The sequence below is a fragment of the Carcharhinus amblyrhynchos genome, chromosome 3, assembly GCF_965287045.1.
Source record: "Carcharhinus amblyrhynchos chromosome 3, sCarAmb.v2.hapA, whole genome shotgun sequence".
Taxonomy (NCBI): Eukaryota; Metazoa; Chordata; class Chondrichthyes; order Carcharhiniformes; family Carcharhinidae; genus Carcharhinus; species Carcharhinus amblyrhynchos.
In genome coordinates this window covers 109,399,750-109,417,330 of record NC_137326.1, presented here as the reverse complement: position 1 = coordinate 109,417,330, position 17,581 = coordinate 109,399,750, and the positions used below count along the sequence as shown (strand labels likewise).

General features: G+C 42.5%; 2 protein-coding genes across 4 annotated transcripts in view; both read left to right on the top strand.

Moving 5' to 3' along the window:
* The window catches only part of ecel1 (endothelin converting enzyme-like 1), a 78,536-nt gene extending 66,050 nt beyond the window's left edge, over positions 1-12,486 (top strand). For both annotated transcript variants that reach the window (XM_080186456.1, XM_080186455.1), the window contains 4 exons: positions 87-152; positions 243-338; positions 9,079-9,155; positions 11,982-12,486. In XM_080186456.1, coding sequence (XP_080042582.1) covers positions 87-152; positions 243-338; positions 9,079-9,155; positions 11,982-12,081 — 339 coding nt within the window. In that variant the 3' untranslated portion in view covers positions 12,082-12,486. The remainder of the gene's footprint in view (positions 1-86; positions 153-242; positions 339-9,078; positions 9,156-11,981) is intronic.
* Positions 12,487-16,692: 4,206 nt separating this feature from the next.
* Positions 16,693-17,581, top strand: part of LOC145341007 (COP9 signalosome complex subunit 7b-like) — a 40,873-nt gene continuing 39,984 nt past the window's right edge. For both annotated transcript variants that reach the window (XM_080185685.1, XM_080185684.1), the window contains exon 1: positions 16,693-16,766. The gene's annotated coding sequence lies outside the window, so the exon portion shown is untranslated. The remainder of the gene's footprint in view (positions 16,767-17,581) is intronic.

The window sequence follows — 17,581 nt, the reverse complement described above, 5'->3', positions numbered from 1 at the left end:
TCTTAAATCCATCAGATTTTTAAAGGAGTAATTTACATCTGAGTATATCTAAAATATACTTTGCTACTATTGGTCTCCCTCTACAGGTCAATGGCCAACTTACACTTGGAGAAAACATTGCTGATATGGGAGGACTTAAGCTTGCATACTATGTGAGTGAACTTGTAAAATTTCTTTATACCAATGAATTTTTTTGAAATGTGCAGGAACTATAGCCAACAACCATTTTACCTATATTTCAGGCTTATCAGAAATGGATTCGAGATCATGGGCCTGAACGTCCCCTTCCAGGCCTGAAATATACCCACAACCAACTTCTCTTCATTGCATTTGCTCAGGTGAAAGAAACAAAGTTATTTCGCCCACTGATCTGAACAGGTTTATTTGATTTTTAATGAAGGGTCTTTCATAAATTCTTGTTGATTCACTTCTCGAGTACACACAAGATACATACACAATGCAGAGCATCATCCAGAAATAGATTAACATACATTCATATAGAAATAAACTATGTCCAAATGGTTCTGTGTATTATTGGTCAAGGATATAAAGGTGTAATTGTGATTTTAGGAAACTCAGGATCAGCACCACCGGAAAATTTAAAAAATTACCTGGAATTTGAATTATGTGATGCCTTCATTAGGCACTCTTGGAAAGCTGTAGTCTATTATGTTCAGAGAGTTTCCTAGATTAATATGTTGTAGACCCAGCCAATGATCAGATAATATATAATGAGACAGGTTTAATAAACAATTAGAGTAAAAGATCCCTTAGGAACCAGTGACTATAACATGATAGAATTTAGCATTCAATTTGTGAGTGAGAAACTTCGGTCAGAAACAGCTGTGCTAAAATTAAATAAGAGTAATTGCAAAGGAATGAGGGTAGAGTTAGCTGGAGTGGATTGGGAAAAGGGTTTAGCAAAAAAAGACAGTTGATCAGCATAGGCGGACATTTGCGAAAATAGTTCATGGCTCACAACAAAAGTATTTTTCAGTGAGGAAGGAGGATTCCAGGAAGGGCATAAATTGAACATGGTTAGCCAAGGACATTGAAGATAGTATTATACTGAAAGAAAAAAAGCATACAATGTTGCAAAGATTAACAGTAAGCCAAAGGATTGGGAAGGTTTGAAAAACCAACAAAAGATGATGAAAATAATAATAAAGGAGAAGCATGAGAGGACTGGTGGACAATGAGCTAAGGGCAAGGAGATATGGTGAGGCCAGGCAGCAAGTGAAGCAGCCACTGAGTGAGTGAGCCGGCACATTACCAAGGTCATTATCGAGCAGAGGTGAGATGCAAGGGCTGAGAAGGCATTGGCAGACATCAAGGAGTGACTTGATCAAGGCAGCAGCAATGGGCAATGAACTGAGGGTGAAGGCGAGGCAAGGTGAGTTCAGGCAACAAGTGAGACAACCAGTGAGTGATTGAGCCAGCATGTTTTCCAAAGTCATTGTTGAGCAGAAGTGATATGAGAGGGCCAAGGGGATGCCGGCAGTCGTTCAGGAGAGCAGCAAGTGCGTTGACCAGGCAAGCAGGGCTTATGGACAATCAACCTAAAGGCAAAAGCGAGATGAGGACAGGAGGTCAGGCAACAGGCAAGGCAGCCAGGGAATGAGTGAGCACATTTCCCGAGGTTATTGTCGAACTGAAGTGAGGCAAGAGTGCTGAGGAGGCTTTGGTGCTGACTTGACCAGGCCAAGCAGGGCTGACGACAGCTGGACAATGAGCCAAAGGTGAGGTGAGGAGACCAAATAGCAGGCAGGCAGGCAGCTAGTGAGCCAGCAGAACAGCAAGGTTGTCAGCTGAGCAGAGGCAACTGAACCCCTGGGCTGAGGAGGGCAAAAAAAAGCCTGCTTTTCAGAAAATTCAAATTAAAATCAAGAAAGACCAATCAATATGATCTGAAAAGAAGAAAAGCTACATAAATTGCCATGGATTGCAAACAACTGAAGCAAGAAAATCATAAAAAATAAGTCCCCCCCTTGCATATTCTCTTATTTAAATAGGACAATTATTTGATATCATTGTTGACACATGCAAATAGTTATGACCAGTGAATAACTGCCATCTCCCATCACTCTGATCTTCAGAAAGTCTCTTTTGGACAAAGAATGGAATGCTGCCAGACTGTTGCCAGCAAAGTCACCGATATTGGACTTGAACTCATTGGACTCCAGTTGATTGGAGTATTTGTTGCTGCACTGGACTTTTTCTGGCTCATTCTACCCTGCACTGGCCTGCGCTGTGCTGCAGTCATTTCACTGGCTGATTTCTCCACCTTATTGCTCATCAGCCAGTTCCAAGTTGCTCACCTCACAATATTGCAATAGATCGCAATATTGCAGTATATCACAATATTGACTATCTCTATCATCATGCTGACAACATGTAGGCTTGGATTTCAAATGATCAATTACAGGATTGTTTCAACATGTTAAGAAGCACTAAAGTAGTCAAGCAGTAATTGGTCATTTGTATATTTTGTTTGTATTTTTGTGGCTTGCGTTATGTATTTGAATATTGGGGCATGAGATTTAAGATGTAAGTGACCAGCTAGAGTAATGAGCTAGCACTTGAACAGGTAAGTTAAACAGTGGTGTACCAGATACTGAGCTGATGCAGCCAATCAAAAATGAGTCGAAATAATGAAACTACAAATGCGACAAAACATCCCTCTACGTCCTATTGTTAGACACCTGCAACAAATAGTCTGCTTATGATTCATAGTAAAAGACTATTTTGAACATTTATAGGATTTTATTTCATCCACTTTTGGGACTTAGTCACTGTACCATTCCCTAGCCTTGAGATTAGATGTGGGGTTTCAGTGATATTGGAATGCCTACCCTGATCGAAATGTTCTTAAGAAGATCATGAAAATGTAGCATAAACTGGAAAAAGATTAATCAAAAGCAGCGACTTTTCAACATTAAGAACTAACCCTTGGAGCTATATGCCTCAATCAATTTTCAGAGCAACTTTACAAACCCCAGCAGAGGGGAAATAAGTCTTTATTTCTGAGCAGCAGCTAGGTTTTTTAAACTGCTCGGCCAAGTTCTTCCTTTATCAAGTATTGCGACCTACACACATATCTAGATTGTCTGATCATGAGGCAGCAATCTGTTCCTAGGTCTGTTATTGCTATCACTACTAATGGCTGTAATGGGATTTGTGACAGTAGTTTGACTCCGTCCTTAAATTGTCCATCCTGGAAGCACCAAGCCTCCTCTCCCAGAAGGAAAAGCCAGCAGAATTTGGGAAATGACTGGTGCTGGTCTGAACTGACCTTGCATACCATAAAGTGAAACACCAACTCAGACCACTACCACTCATTTCCAAGTTTTGACATTTTTTTCATTCTGCTCTCTCCCCACCAACATCCCAACTCAGATCAGACATCTAACCACATCTAATCACTCAATGCTGATCGCTGTCAATTTTTTTGTATCTGTTTCAGTACATTTTTGCAGATGTAGGCTCGGATTCTCCTTAAAAAATTCTAAGTCCCCAATTTGCGTGAAAATGGAAGAAACTCCCACTGTTTTTTTGAGTAGTATTTTCAGATTGAATCTCCCACACTCTGAGCACTTCAGAGTGCCCTAGCAGGATTCCATCTGAAAATCAGAGGCGGGGCAAATTCCTACTGGAGAGGCCGGCACCGTTGTGTAGAGCGGGCTACTGTGCATGTGCTGATCTGTCAGAGTGGATATTGGCGCATGCACAGTAGCCCCGCACTGCTGGCCTCCCGATCGCTGGCCGGCTTCATCGCTGACCAATCCCACAAGCATCCTCCCCCTTGCTTGCCTACTGACTTCACTCACCCTCTGATTACTAGTCTCCTGGACATCACCTATGTCCCATCCTCCACCAGACAACCCTGATCTCCCTGACCCCAGACCAGACCCAATCTCCTTGTCTGCGTCCCCCCCCGCCTCCCCCCCTTCCCCACCTCCTCCGGATGGCCAGCCTCCACCCATCCTCTGCCAATCCCGAAAGCAGTATGACTGCGAGACCCCCCACTGTTGGGCCCCCCCCCCCCCCCCAATTAGGCCCAGCGCCTTCAATAGGCACTGTTCTGACCCCACCCCCTTGACACTACCTGATGCCTGGTGGGGAGTGCCAATGTGCCTTTTGGGCCTTGCCAATTTGCCCCATGGGCAGTACCGGGGGGCCAGGTGGCACTGCCAGGGACCAGGCTGACACTGCCCCAGGAGCACCCCTCCATACCCCCAACCTCCTGGGGTAGTCCTCAATGGCCTCTGTTCCCTCCAACAGGGACCCCCACCCTTTGTGGGTAGCAGTTGTAAATCCCACTGGAGTGAACCTCTCCAAGTGGGAGAAGGGTGGCAATGTTAGCAGGCCCAAAGACTTCAGTTCCAGGCCGGCTAATGATATTGAAATCCTCATTTAAATATTGAAATCAGCCCTGCGCCAACTTACGGCATGGAGCTGATAACGCTCAAAATCTTGGAGCCGAAGATGTGAGGAAGCCGTGGCGCCCAGTGAGAAGCCCATGAAACGGCCACCACTGGTGTCTCCCAGCCCGTTATGCTGCTAGAGCAGGCAGAAAGCTGGGAGAATCGCCACTGTATTTTTACTGTGTTGACATTAACTCTTTCAGTTCTTATTTTCTCTCAACACTACATATCCACACCAAGACCTTGAAAAAAAAACAAATCTTGTGTGAGAACGAGGTGGCAATATCAGCTGAGACAGTTGCACCTTTTACTCTGTTTAAGTCTCTGTACAGGAAGAGTTCTCCCATTGAAACAATAAAAGGAATTTAACGTGTGGCACAACTTGTGATCTGAAATAGCGTTTTTTAAAATCATTTTTGCTTAGCATCTGTATAAATGAGATTGTCATGGGGAATTCCGAACATCTAAAGGAAATTTAATCTGTATCAATAAAATTCTTTGAAATTACACAAAAATCAAACATGTGATGCAAAAATATTACTACAGTATTCAAGCTGATTAAGAGAAAGATAACTCTAGTAAATTGGTACTTGCATTATTATTGATCTTGCATTGTTGCCTCAAACCAAGCCTATCTTGATTGCTAATTTGCACAAGAAGATCAATTTTACTGACACCAGGTAGAGAAGCCCGAATAAGCAGATCTAAAAGACAATTGGTAAAAGCTGTGTTTTCTTAAAAAGAAAATTCCAGATTATAGAATCATGAAATGATATAGCACAGAAAGAGGCCAGTCAGTTCATTATGCTTGCGCACAACTTGGTCCATCTATCCAACTGGCTTCACTCCTGTAGTTTGCCCATGGCCCTACAATTATACCACTTCAATCACATCTTCAGTCAGTGCAGTCAAGGGCATGACAACTCATTGGCGTAGTTCTTCCAGTCAGCTGCAACGCTGCAGACAATGCTACTGACGATAAAGATTCTTCTAACCCAGTGCTGCTCATTAGTAAGCCACTTACTAGTCAACCTATCAGCAGCATATGTGGGAGAGAAACAATCTATGATTAAAGGAGCAGCAAACACTAATGAGGTGGGTTCAGATCCTGTGGAGCCAAGGGCCAGGGTGCCGAGGAGTGTTTTCTGGGGAGTCAAGGGCAGGGCTCAGGAGCAAGGCCCATTGAACAGAGATGCCAGGGAATACTGGTGCTTGGAGTGGAGCCCAGGCATCTGGAACAGGGCCTAGACATCTGGGGAGTCTCCGGGTGGTCCAATGCTTGCTAAGTTGGTCCGGATGGGCCTCGGAAGGGTTGGTATGGGGCCCAAGTACACCAGAGTGGAGCCCAAGCAGGCTACAGCAGGCACCGACCTGCCGGAGCATGGCATGAGACAGCAGGTGTAGGGCCCACTGGCATCAGAGTGAGTGACTAACTGAGAAAGTGTGAGAGAGCGTGAAGGGGAAAGGGAGTTTGAAAGGGAAGAAAGAGTCTATGAGGGGGAGTGAGAGACTGTGAGGGGGTAAGAGAGTGTGAGATGGAGTAGAGAAGGTGAGGGGGGATGGGATAGAGAGAGTATTTATGGGCATGAGAAAGTTTTGGAGGGAATGGGGTGGGAGTGGGGACAGAATGTGTCCTTAAGTCTGACTTATTCCCAATATAGGATTCTCACCCAGATGCAGCATCTTGTCTACTCACAGTAGGTGAAGGTAAGTAAGAGAGCAGCATGATCCTGGGACTGAACTAGACATGGGCGATCTTACCATTGTGCCCTGCCAGCCAATTGGCAGGGCAAGCTGGTAAAATTGCGAGAGAGCCCAGAAATTAGGTTTGCACCTAATTTCTCACCTATTGAGATCTTCCCAGCACCGGATATCCGGTGAGATCAGCTTTGTGCCTGAAAAGGGCACGAGGCTGATCTCAATATTTAAATCGTATTGAGATGCAATTTAAATATAACTGGTGAGCCTTGTTGTCTGGGCTCACTTGCCTGTGCAGTCTCAACAGGTCGACAGGGAAGATTCTGTCTGGTAATGATCATGTATGTTCCCCATTCGGCAGTGGAACTGGAGGCCATTGAGGCCCCCCTGGGAGGTTGGGAGAAAGAGGAGGTGCTGCTTGGGCAGTGCTACCCTAGTACCCTGGCAGTGCCAGTCTGGCACTGGGCAATGCCATGGGTGTAGGGCCTGGAGGGGTGAGGCCCTTCAGTGGGCAGGGGGAGGACTGCTGCCTGCTACCACTCTGTCACAGTGATCAGGGGTAGGGGGGCTGGGGGGGGTGGTAATCACTGCCACTCTGCAACAGCAAAGAGCCACCTTTTTGCAGGCTATCTTTGTAACAGCAATCAGGCATCAGAGAACATAAAGTTAAGTGATGCCCGCCAACAGAAACAATTAAAGAGATATTGCAGCTGTCAAAACTCAGTCCGAGCTCAATGGCCAGCATTGCTGCCTCAGAGCTCATGATCCCAAAATCACATCCCATAACAGCCCTGGGAGTCACGACTAGAGTTGCCAACCGTCTAGGGTCAGCCAGGAGCCCCAGGGAATTGAAGATCAATCTCCAGGATGCTGCTGTGTGCAATCTGGAGAAAAATCATTGGGACATTTGAAAAGATTGTTCCATTTGTCATTTTCTTCAAACATTTCTCTTCAGCATTATTAAAATATTGAAAATGGGGAAAAACAAGTTGTTTGGCTGACAGTCAAGCATCATCCAGTTGGATAATGAGTCTTTTTGCTTTTCTGTTGGCATTGGAAGGCACTGTGTCACAAGGATGAATGTGTAGGTTGACTGATGGTTGGAGTGCGGGGCAAGTCATATGATGAAACTTCCAGGAATACATTTAATCATAGTTTGCAATCCTATTCAAGCCACAGTTTGGGAACCCCTGGTTTATGGTATTAATGCCGCTCTTAATCCAATGTAAAATAAGCCACGTCAGGCTATTTGAAATGGAGCATAGAACATAGAAAAACTACAGCACAAACAGGCCCTTCGGCCGGTGGATGTGGTCTTTCTGGATTTTCAGAAGGCGTTTGACAAAGTACCTCATAAGAGGTTATTGCAGAAGGTCAGGGGACTTGGAGTTGGGGGTAGGGTGTTAGCGTGGATAGAGGATTGGTTGTCAAATAGGAGGCAGAGAGTGGGGGTCAACGGGTGCTATTCGGATTGGCGGATGGTGACTAGTGGAGTGCCCCAGGGGTCGGTGCTGGGGCCTCAGCTTTTTACCATTTATATAGATGATCTGGAGGAGGGAACCGAGTGTAGGGTGTCGAAATTTGCGGATGACACCAAGATTGGGGGAATGGCAAATTGTGCGGAGGGTGTGGAGAGTCTGCAGAAGGATCTAGATAGGCTGGGCGAATGGGCCAGGAAATGGCAAATGGAATTTAATGTTGGCAAGTGTGAGGTGGTCCACTTTGGTAGGAAGAATGGTAGGAAGGACTATTACTTACGGGGCGAAAAACTGCAGGGGGCGACGGTGCAGAGGGACCTCGGGGTCCTTGTGCATGAGTCGCAAAAACCCAGCTTGCAGGTGCAGCAGGTGGTCAGGAAGGCGAATGGGATGCTGGCCTTCATAGCGAAGGGGATTGAATATAAAAGTAGGGAGGTCTTGCTGCAGCTGTAAAGGGCATTGGTGAGGCCGCAGCTGGAGTACTGTGTGCAGTTTTGGGCGCCACACCTGCGCAAAGATATTTTGGCCTTGGAGGGAGTGCAGAGGAGGTTTACTAGGCTGATACCGAAGTTGAGGGGGTTGAGCTATGAGGAGAGGCTGAATAAACTAGGCTTGTACTCGTTGGAGTTTAGAAGAATGAGGGGAGATCTCATTGAGACGTATAAGATGATGAATGGGATGGATAGGATAGAGGTGGAGAGACTCTTCCCGCTCAAAAAAGACAGTAGGTCTAGGGGGCACAGCCTCAAGATAAAGGGGGGACGTTTTAGAACGGAGTTGAGGAGGAACTTCTTCACTCAAAGGGTGGTGAATCTCTGGAATTCTCTACCCGTTGAAGTGGTGGAGGCTGCCTCGCTAAATATTTTCAAGAAGCAGGTTGATGGGTTTTTGATAAGAGAGGGGATTAAGGGTTATGGGGAGAGGGCCGGAAAGTGGAACTGAGCCACGACAGATCAGCCATGATCTTATTGAATGGCGGGGCAGGCTCAAAGGGCCAGATGGCCTACTCCTGCTCCTATTTCTTATGTTCTTATGTTCTTAAGTTGCGGTGATCATATCCCTATCTACTAGGCCTACCTATAATCCTCAATCCTATTAAATCCCATGTACTCATCCAGAAGTCTCTTAAAAGACCTTAACAAATTCACCTCCACCACCACCGATGGCACTCACCCACTACCCTCTGAGTGAATATGGGTCTTTGTCTGAAATTCAATAGTGCATAATTGATTTTACCCATTACAAACCAATAAATAAATGATGAAGTACAATAAATTACAAAGGGGTGCAAAAGAGTAAATAATTATCTCCTCCAAAAATAACTCATCACAAATGTTTGTTTTTCTCAACAGTAATAATCAATAATAATGATTATCTTTCTCTTCAGAATGTTTACTTTTAAATTTGATTTTGTGGTATTTAATGTGAGCTGCCGAATTAAATGCAGACTGATTTTAATTTTTGCACTGCCTCATTAGAACTGGTGTATGAAGAGAAGACAGCAGTCTATCTACCTACAGTTGCTTACTGACAAACATGCCCCAGAACACTACAGGTATCATTCTCCTTATTGCTGAAAACTATACAAAATGGTTCTTTAAAAATAATTTTGAATTAATGAGTTGAAATTGTGTTGACATTATTTTGGTTTGTAGTTGGAATTAGCATTTGTACTTTAACCTGTATTTTTTCGTGTGTTCTGTGTATCATATAACTACATTTTTTTCAAATACTTTTCCTCGAGTTGAATTGTTGACACAAAAAGATAAATTAATCATGGCAATTATTTTTTAAAGATACAGCATGGAAATATCTTAAATTTACAATCTATAATGAATACATAGTTTTCATTTGTTCTCTGGGTGTGAATTCAATTGATATGGCAATTAATTCAACCCAGCCCTCATTACTGTGGACAGTTATATAACATCTTGCTATAAAGCATTTTTCTTTATAGCTGAATGGCTTACAAAGCCATTTCAAAAGGAATTAGAGGTCCTACTTGTCATTTTTAAAGGCCTCCTCACTTGACCTGACTCTTTGAAAATTTGGCCCTTGGTCTATATCCTGATTCCTCTGACACCTTCTCACACTTCAACCATCTCATCTCATTCCATAGCTTTCACTTCTCCCTCTCAAATTCTGCATTATCGATTACATTCCAAAGTCCCACCCCATTTCTCATTAAAATATCCTCCCTACTTCCTTTGCATAACCTTGACACTTTGCAACTTCTCATCCTTTACGATTTCAATCTCAAATTCAGCTTCCCCTGATATTTCTTATTTGCTTTCATTGTACTTCATCCATCCTAAACCCTTCCTTCCAGATAAACTCTCTAAACCATATTTGCAATCACCTGTGCTATTTTCCATGCTCCTGGCCTCAGATGTTGTGACACAAAAACAACCGTTTGCTCCAGTAAGCTCATGTAGTAATGACCATTCAAGTGTGCAAGTAGTTTTAAATTCATCCTGTTCTCATATCTGCATATTGTCTTCCTTCACCCGTTTATCCGGCCTCATATTGAATGTAATAGTTTGTGCCACAATCACTAAGTCTGTAACAGTCTTCGGCTCAACATCCAACTCTCGAGCCTCCAAACTCTCTAATACTCTGTACTTGTTCTTTTATACATCATGGCTCCCTTTGTTCCACCATCAATACTGCACATTTTCTTGTATAGTTTTCTTCTACAAACATTAATAAAGTATTCAAACAATTACATTATTATGGTCATTTACTAAATAGTGCGGAAAACCAATCTGTTAAATGTGTGCTTTTTTTTTTAGGAGAATAGATGTTTTGTTTCTCAAGAGAGAAGGCCAATGATCTGGAAAGAGGGCAGATCATTGGAGCAAACTTAAATGGGATGATAGCAGTAATTTACAAGTAAAGTCTACCTTCATCCATTTTCTTCTTATCAAACAGAGTTAAATTTCAATCTCTTATTTGGCTTTCTGTTTCTTCCACTGTTCCTTCCAGTTCTGCTATCTCATTCTTTCTTGGCTGCCCATAAAAAACAGCCATCAATCCATTTAAGCCTTTATTGGAGATGTTTTCCATTCCATGCGTCAGTTTGAAGCAATGGGTTTCCTGTTCACTAACACTGGCCGAGCCACGGTGACCATTTTCTAATTAAAAAACTGAGATCAAAATGAAAATTCTGTGTCTCATCAATCTCTTGAGCCAAACATAACTGTGCCGATTTTCATGCATGATTCAATTCAAACCTTTACTAGATCAGGCCGAGACTGTTTTTTTAAAATATATTTCTGGGTATATTCCTACATGCTTTTCCAGCTTTCAAATTGTCCACAGCTGATTTCTATGCTTTTCCACAGTAAGAATGTACCTTCCAGAGCAGACTTGTTAGCCAAAGATCCTGTTTCTATGCTTTAAATCCTGTGTAATTTTGAAATTGGGTCAAAGGATACTAAATTAGTACATTACTGCACATAATTACTTTCTTGCCCTTTTCTTTCTGAATTCTAAATTTCCCTTTAAAACCACGAAACAAAATTCTTTAAGCACAAAAGCATGTAATGTAATTCCTGACTGTAGCCAATCCATACTCTATAAATACTTCACATTTCCTACAATTATTTTCCAAGCATTAAAAACACAGATCCTCTGAATAGCTTAGAACAAGCAATGTTTATTACTGGTGGCTAAAACAAAATTGAAACAGAGATAGATAAGTATTTAAAAATGAAGAATGTAAAAGAATATAGGGAAATGGAGATGGGCGTAGACAGTACAGTTTCAGCAATGCAGCTCAAAAGACAGCCAACCCAAGCCCAATCCTCTTCCCATTCAACATTAACAGAAGCCACTGAATAACAATTGGAATGGGGAACTCCTGCTTTTTTGCTCCCCACTCCTAGCCTAGGAGCACCAGGGTCAATTGTAGTGCTTCGGTGCAGTATAATTTAGTGCATAGACCAGTGATTGACTGTGGGATCTTCTGACCTGTGTGGTTCAGCCAGGTATTTTCTTTCAACTAACCCATAAATAGTTACTAAACATTACCTCAATTCTGACGAAGGGTTATCCAGACTTGAAACGTTAGCTCTGGGGTGGAATTCTCCGGCTGCCCTCACCTCAAAACCAGAGGATCCTGCCCGAAGTCAATGGTTACCTTTGCTTGGTTCCCACCCCCACCCCCGCACACCACAACTCCTATGGCGGCCAGAAGGGGAGAATTCCAGCTCGAATCTCTCTGCACAGACGTTGTCAGACCTGTGAAGATTTTCCAGCATTTTTTGTTTCAGATTCCAGTATCCACAGTATTTTGCCTTATCTTATTCCAAAATAATATTGATTTATAAGAATAGGTTGTGTACCTTGCAAGTGATAATCTTCCCTTTTACTTTAACAGGGTTATTGGTAGTGTTTCCCAGTTTGATGAATTTGGAAGGGTATTCCATTGTCCTAAAAGAGCGCCAATGAATCCAGTTGAAAAGTGTTCGGTGTGGTGATTTCAAATTCACATTTTAATCTGAAAAACAGTTTTACTTTTTCCTTAATGTTTAATAAAACGTGGTCAGTTCTTTTTGTCTTGATTGCATTTTTAATTTCTTCAAAAGAAACTGAATTCTTCTAAAAATATTCAGAACAACAAAATGTCATTACTTTTATGATTCATCTGGTATGCACATATTTATATGAGGTTCAAATAAGAACCTATCTCTTTTCACCATGCCTTCTTGTTACCAGTCTTAAACTACTTTAGGAAATCAATGTCTCATGATTGAGCTGTTCATATTATTATAGCAAAATTGTGTTTCAACGTATGCCAATTGTTAAAACTCAAACCGGATGTTTTAGACTGGTTGAATATTTGTGCACTTTATTAAAAGCTTATCGGATGATGTCTTGCAAATAAAAATGTATCATACAAAAATGTAATTTTGTTTTTTTTCTTTAAATGCTTCGGGGAAGTGGAATAAAATGCACCAAATTACTTGAGCTTCTTAATTATGTAATACCCATTAAAACAAAGATTATTGCGTCTATAGCTTTTGTGATGAATTTGAAAATATGGCTAGTTATTTGAAAAGCTAAACAGTGTTATCTCTATAAATGTCAAATGAGCTGCCGTTAGTCCTTTGAAACATTGTTCATTATCTCTAGGGTTACATTCTATATTGAAGTTAGAACATGGTTATGGATAATGTAAGATATCAATATCCTGACAAATATATGACTAGGAAGCAGATGAATCTTTAACATCCTCATCTAAATCCTTAACCAGGAGTTATTTGGAATTAGCCTGTTGGTGTAAATTATATGATAAAATAAGTTTGACTTGGCTCACCAAACTGCATTTGTATTTAACCTAGTTGAAACCAAAAGGAATTTAATTTGGTTAACCCTGCTTTATGGTGAATTAACTCTTTCCTATTCAAGTATTAAGCAGAAAGCCATGTACTGAATATCATCTATTTATTACAAATCACAACTTAAATTTAAATACACAAATACTTAATAGACAGGCAGCATGATGACACTGCTGCCTCACAGCACTAGGGAGTCGTGTTGATTCCAACCTTGGGTGTCTGTCTGTGTGGATTTCCTCTAGTTGCTCCAGTTTTCTACCATAGTCCAAAGATGTACAGGGTAGGAGAATTGGCCATGGTAAATTGCCCCTAAGCGTCCAGAGATATATAGTTCGGGGGGTGTAGTAAATGCACAGAGTTACGGGGATGGGTTGGAGTAGGATGCTCTTTCAGAGAGTAGGTGCAGAGTTGATGTGCCGAATGGCCTCCTTCTCCACTGTACAGATTCTATGATGTATAAGCATGAGTGTTGCCTACAGTTGAATAACAAATCATTAATGGGCATATTTACTTAACAAAATGGGAAGCAAAGTCAGTCATTACTAGCAGTAACCAGACTCTGAGATTATGAATTAGTGAGAATAATTCCTTCCGTGGCTTACAAACTAACAGCTTAACAAATTAAGCAGGCTATCGCATAGCTCAACTCTACATGTGTGATGACCAACATTTAAAAATGTCAGAACTTCACTGTCAGCTTTGATGTGGTTGAGTCAATCTCATATGGCTGTTAGCTCTTGGGACATTGATTCAATGAACCCCTTCACTGGGGTATCCATTTGGGTGCTGGAGGTTGTAGTTTTGGGAGATGCTGTGTAAGAAGCCACAGCAAATGGATAAAATTTATCTTGTAGATAGTACTCACTGCAACCACAGTACATGCAGAAGATGTTTTTGGCACTTCACTTACTAGCCAATCATACAGACTGCTTTGGCTGGATGATTTTGAGTTTCATAGTGTCGATGAGTTTCACCCCTCCAAAGACAGCATTCCATGACATCTCTGATTTGTGTCGTTCTTTTGGGCCGAACCAAGCAAACAAACTTAAATGACATTCGGACAAAGAAAAAGGGGGCAGCCCCCCAAAAGGAGGGGGAACGGCCCGAACAGAAGCAAAAAGTACAAAGGAAACTTAAGACAAGTCAAATCAAAATGTGATTGTCGGGGTCTATAACGCACCTCAGCCCCTGCAGTGCCCAACATGCACGGAAGGCCTACAAAATGCCTAACCGCTGGCTTATGTTATTGTCCCTAGCATTTGTTACTGGTTCAGTAAAGTTTCTGGATAGTCAAGAGTGAGGTTATAAAGAATCTGTGTGAGAGTTTTATCATGAGTAGATGATAAAAGTATAAGGATTTGAGCAGGAAAGGAGAATGTAGATGTCAAAGGTGATATGTCAGACCGAGAGGAGGAGGAATTAACTTGAAGGAATGAGAAGCGTGAAATTTAAAATGATGACGGTCGACTCAGTTTAGATGTCAATAGGGAGAAGGAGCATTTCCAAAAGGAAGTCAGCATAGGGCTGAAGAGAAATACAGAACAGGTTTGTAAATTAAATTTTAGCAACAGGAAGTAGTGAGGTACTCCCAGGAGGCCACATACTGGAGATTTGGGTAAATAGGGCAAGTGGTGAAAAATATTGCCAAGTTAGGAAGGTATTGTAAGGAGAAGGAGGGACTGCTACTAAATCATGTTTCTATCAGACCATAAAGCCAATCATCCAAAGTGAGGTTGTGGATGGCTAAAATTTTATTTGCAAGTGAGCAAATGCGGAAAACCAGCAGCAATAATTATTGAACTGGTGCCAAGGGTTAGCTGCACAATTGCGGAAGAGATGAGCAGGATAAGGAGAACCTTGGATAGATTAACACCCAAGACAACTTGAGGAAAGGCTGGAGCTGCTCATAAGAGGCAATGACAAATTTCATGTTGTATGCTAAGGAAAATAACTGGAAGAGTCATTGTATTAATTGGGATTCTATGTTGAGGTGGTGTCAGGAGAAGGACTAGGCTGGGAATTTAGATTTTCTCACTAGCATTCGATTTAACTCCCTCACCCAGGATAAGCAGAAACGTCCAGACCTTGACTCAAAGAACTATTCACTTGTGGCATCATTGTCACCATGTTCCAGGCTGTGTGATGGTATTGAATTCCCAACCCATATCGAATTGGCTATAGAATGGAGAAAACTATTCTGGGACACACTACATTTGTTGGTTTGTAAACATAGCAATTGTAAATTGACTCTGGTTGTGGAGGCTAGAGATGTTAAAAAGTTCAAATCCAAGCAGCAGTTGTTCCAAGAGAACTTCTGTTTCACAAACATTGCCCTTTCTAGGTTTGGTATGTTGTTTTGCTTTATCATTGAAATATCACACTGCTGAGTGTAAGTTAACAAAATTTATCATACACCCAGTGCACCAATGTGATTTCTCAGTGTCGGAGGATCCCTGGCCTAAGATATCCCCAGTGAATACAAAAGCAAAATACTGCAGATGCTGAAAATCTGAAATATTAACAAAAATACTGGAAAAATTCAGGTCAGTGACCTTTTGTCAGAACTGTAGAAAGACAAAACAGAGTCAGAAGGGGCAGGAAAATAAACCAGGAGAGATTATATACTTCAAAAAAAAACCCATATGTAATAATCAGAGTGGTGATGAATATAATAAAGCAAATTAGGAGCAAGATTCTCCAGCCTCCCAGTTACATATTTCTCACTGGCAGAAGATGACACATTATTTGCTAGCAGCAGGATTCTTCAATTCCACCACTGTCAATGGGAATGCCCATTAATATCTCTCCATGCCAGCTGGAAATCCACAGGCAAGGATACACTACTGACAGGGCAGAGAATCTCACCAGCATGAGCAGCTGGAGAATTCCAACTGTTGTCTCCCAGTGAGGCACAGTGACATAAAAATCAGCTGAATGCAACAGAAGTAACAAGGAAGACAAGACCAACCTGACAAAAAACATAACAAGATGGAGGCAGAGGTTATGATATAAAATTGTTGAACTCAAATGTTGATTGCCAAAGACTGTTTAGTGCCAGTAGAAAGAGAAGGTGCCATTCCTCAAACTTGCACAGAGCCACACTAATACTGTAGCACAGAAAGACCAGAGTGGGAACAAGGTAGAGAATTCAAATGTTCTTCTGTTCAGTCACAATTATTGATTAAGGGGCTATGTTTCTAGCCTTCACTGCATGGGTCCTCACCTCATGTGGAACAAGGGAGGTGCAGTGGCACAGTGATTAGCTCTGCTGCCTCATGAGGCCAGGATCCCAGATTCAATTCCAGCCGCGGGTCACTGTCTGTGTGGAGTCTGCACATTCTCCCTGTGTCTGCATGGGTTTTCTCCTGGTGATCAACTTTCCTTCCTCACTGCAAAGATGTGCAGCTTGGGGTTGATTGGTTGTGCTAAACTACCCCCCTCAGTGTCAGGGGGAACTAGCTGGGTAAACGCGTGGAGTTAGAAAAAGCGGATATGGATTATTATCACTTCTGGCTTGACTGATCAAATACTGCACTGTAAGGATTCTATGAAGAGCGACTATGGGTCGAGCAGAGGCCATTCAGCGCGCCGAGATTTAAATTTAAATCTCGAAGTCACGAGACGCGGCTAACGGTTCCTCCTCGTGAATGAAAGGGGCGGAGGGGCGATAACGTCATTTGATGGACGACGGGCCCAGCGAATCGGGACGCAGTCTGGCGAAGTGGGCGGACCCCAGCCCCTGTGGCCCCGGCCAATAGGCGCGAAGCGGAGGCGCCCAGCTCTCCCCGGGCACAGGGAGTGAGGCGCAGGGCCTGCATATGCAGGTGAGTTGTTTCCAAAAGGTGTGAGCTGATGATGGATGCTTGCAGGAGCGGCTGGTCGTGGGTACCAATCTTCGGCTCGTTGCTGAGTCCGCTCTGATGAGTCTCCGGTTGCCCGAGTCACCCAGCACGCTCACCGGTTGTCAGGCTATTAGGTCTGGGCCTAGAGCAGCAAGCACGTTGTTCTTTTTGTTTGTGTGTGATTTTAAAGGATGAAACGCTTTCCCTTCACAGTTAGCTCAGATGTTTGGTGACTTTCCTGACAACGATGTAGTTCGCCTGTTCATCGCTTGACATGAGCGGAAAGAAAGCCCCACAAATTGGTGATCTAGAGAACTATGATTGAATTGAAGTGTAAACGAGTACAATACACAGCAGAACTCCTGCACTCGTTATTGTCACAGGTTCCTCTGCTTCCACTTCCAAGCTAACATTGCCACTTAACTAAAGTCGCGATCGTTTTTTGAACTGTGAATAATTAACATGTATTTCGTAAAAGAAAACTGGCATTTAACCATTGATTGGCTTCATTGGGCAAGAGAAAAGGCGATCTTGGGTATGTTGGCACATTGCAGAATTGTGACAAAGGGCATGTGGCATTAAGGTTCAGGTTGCAAAAAGCATTAAAAGCTGATTGGAAAATGTCAGTGCTGAAGGAGGATTTTTGGACAATGGGGAAATGGTTCCTGGCAGGGTCTTCTACTGGGGGTGCTGTTATTTTACTATATATGTGTAAAGCTTACTTATTAGTGTCACAAGGAGACTTACATTAACACTGCAATGAAGTTACTGTGAAAATCCCGTAGTCACACTTCATT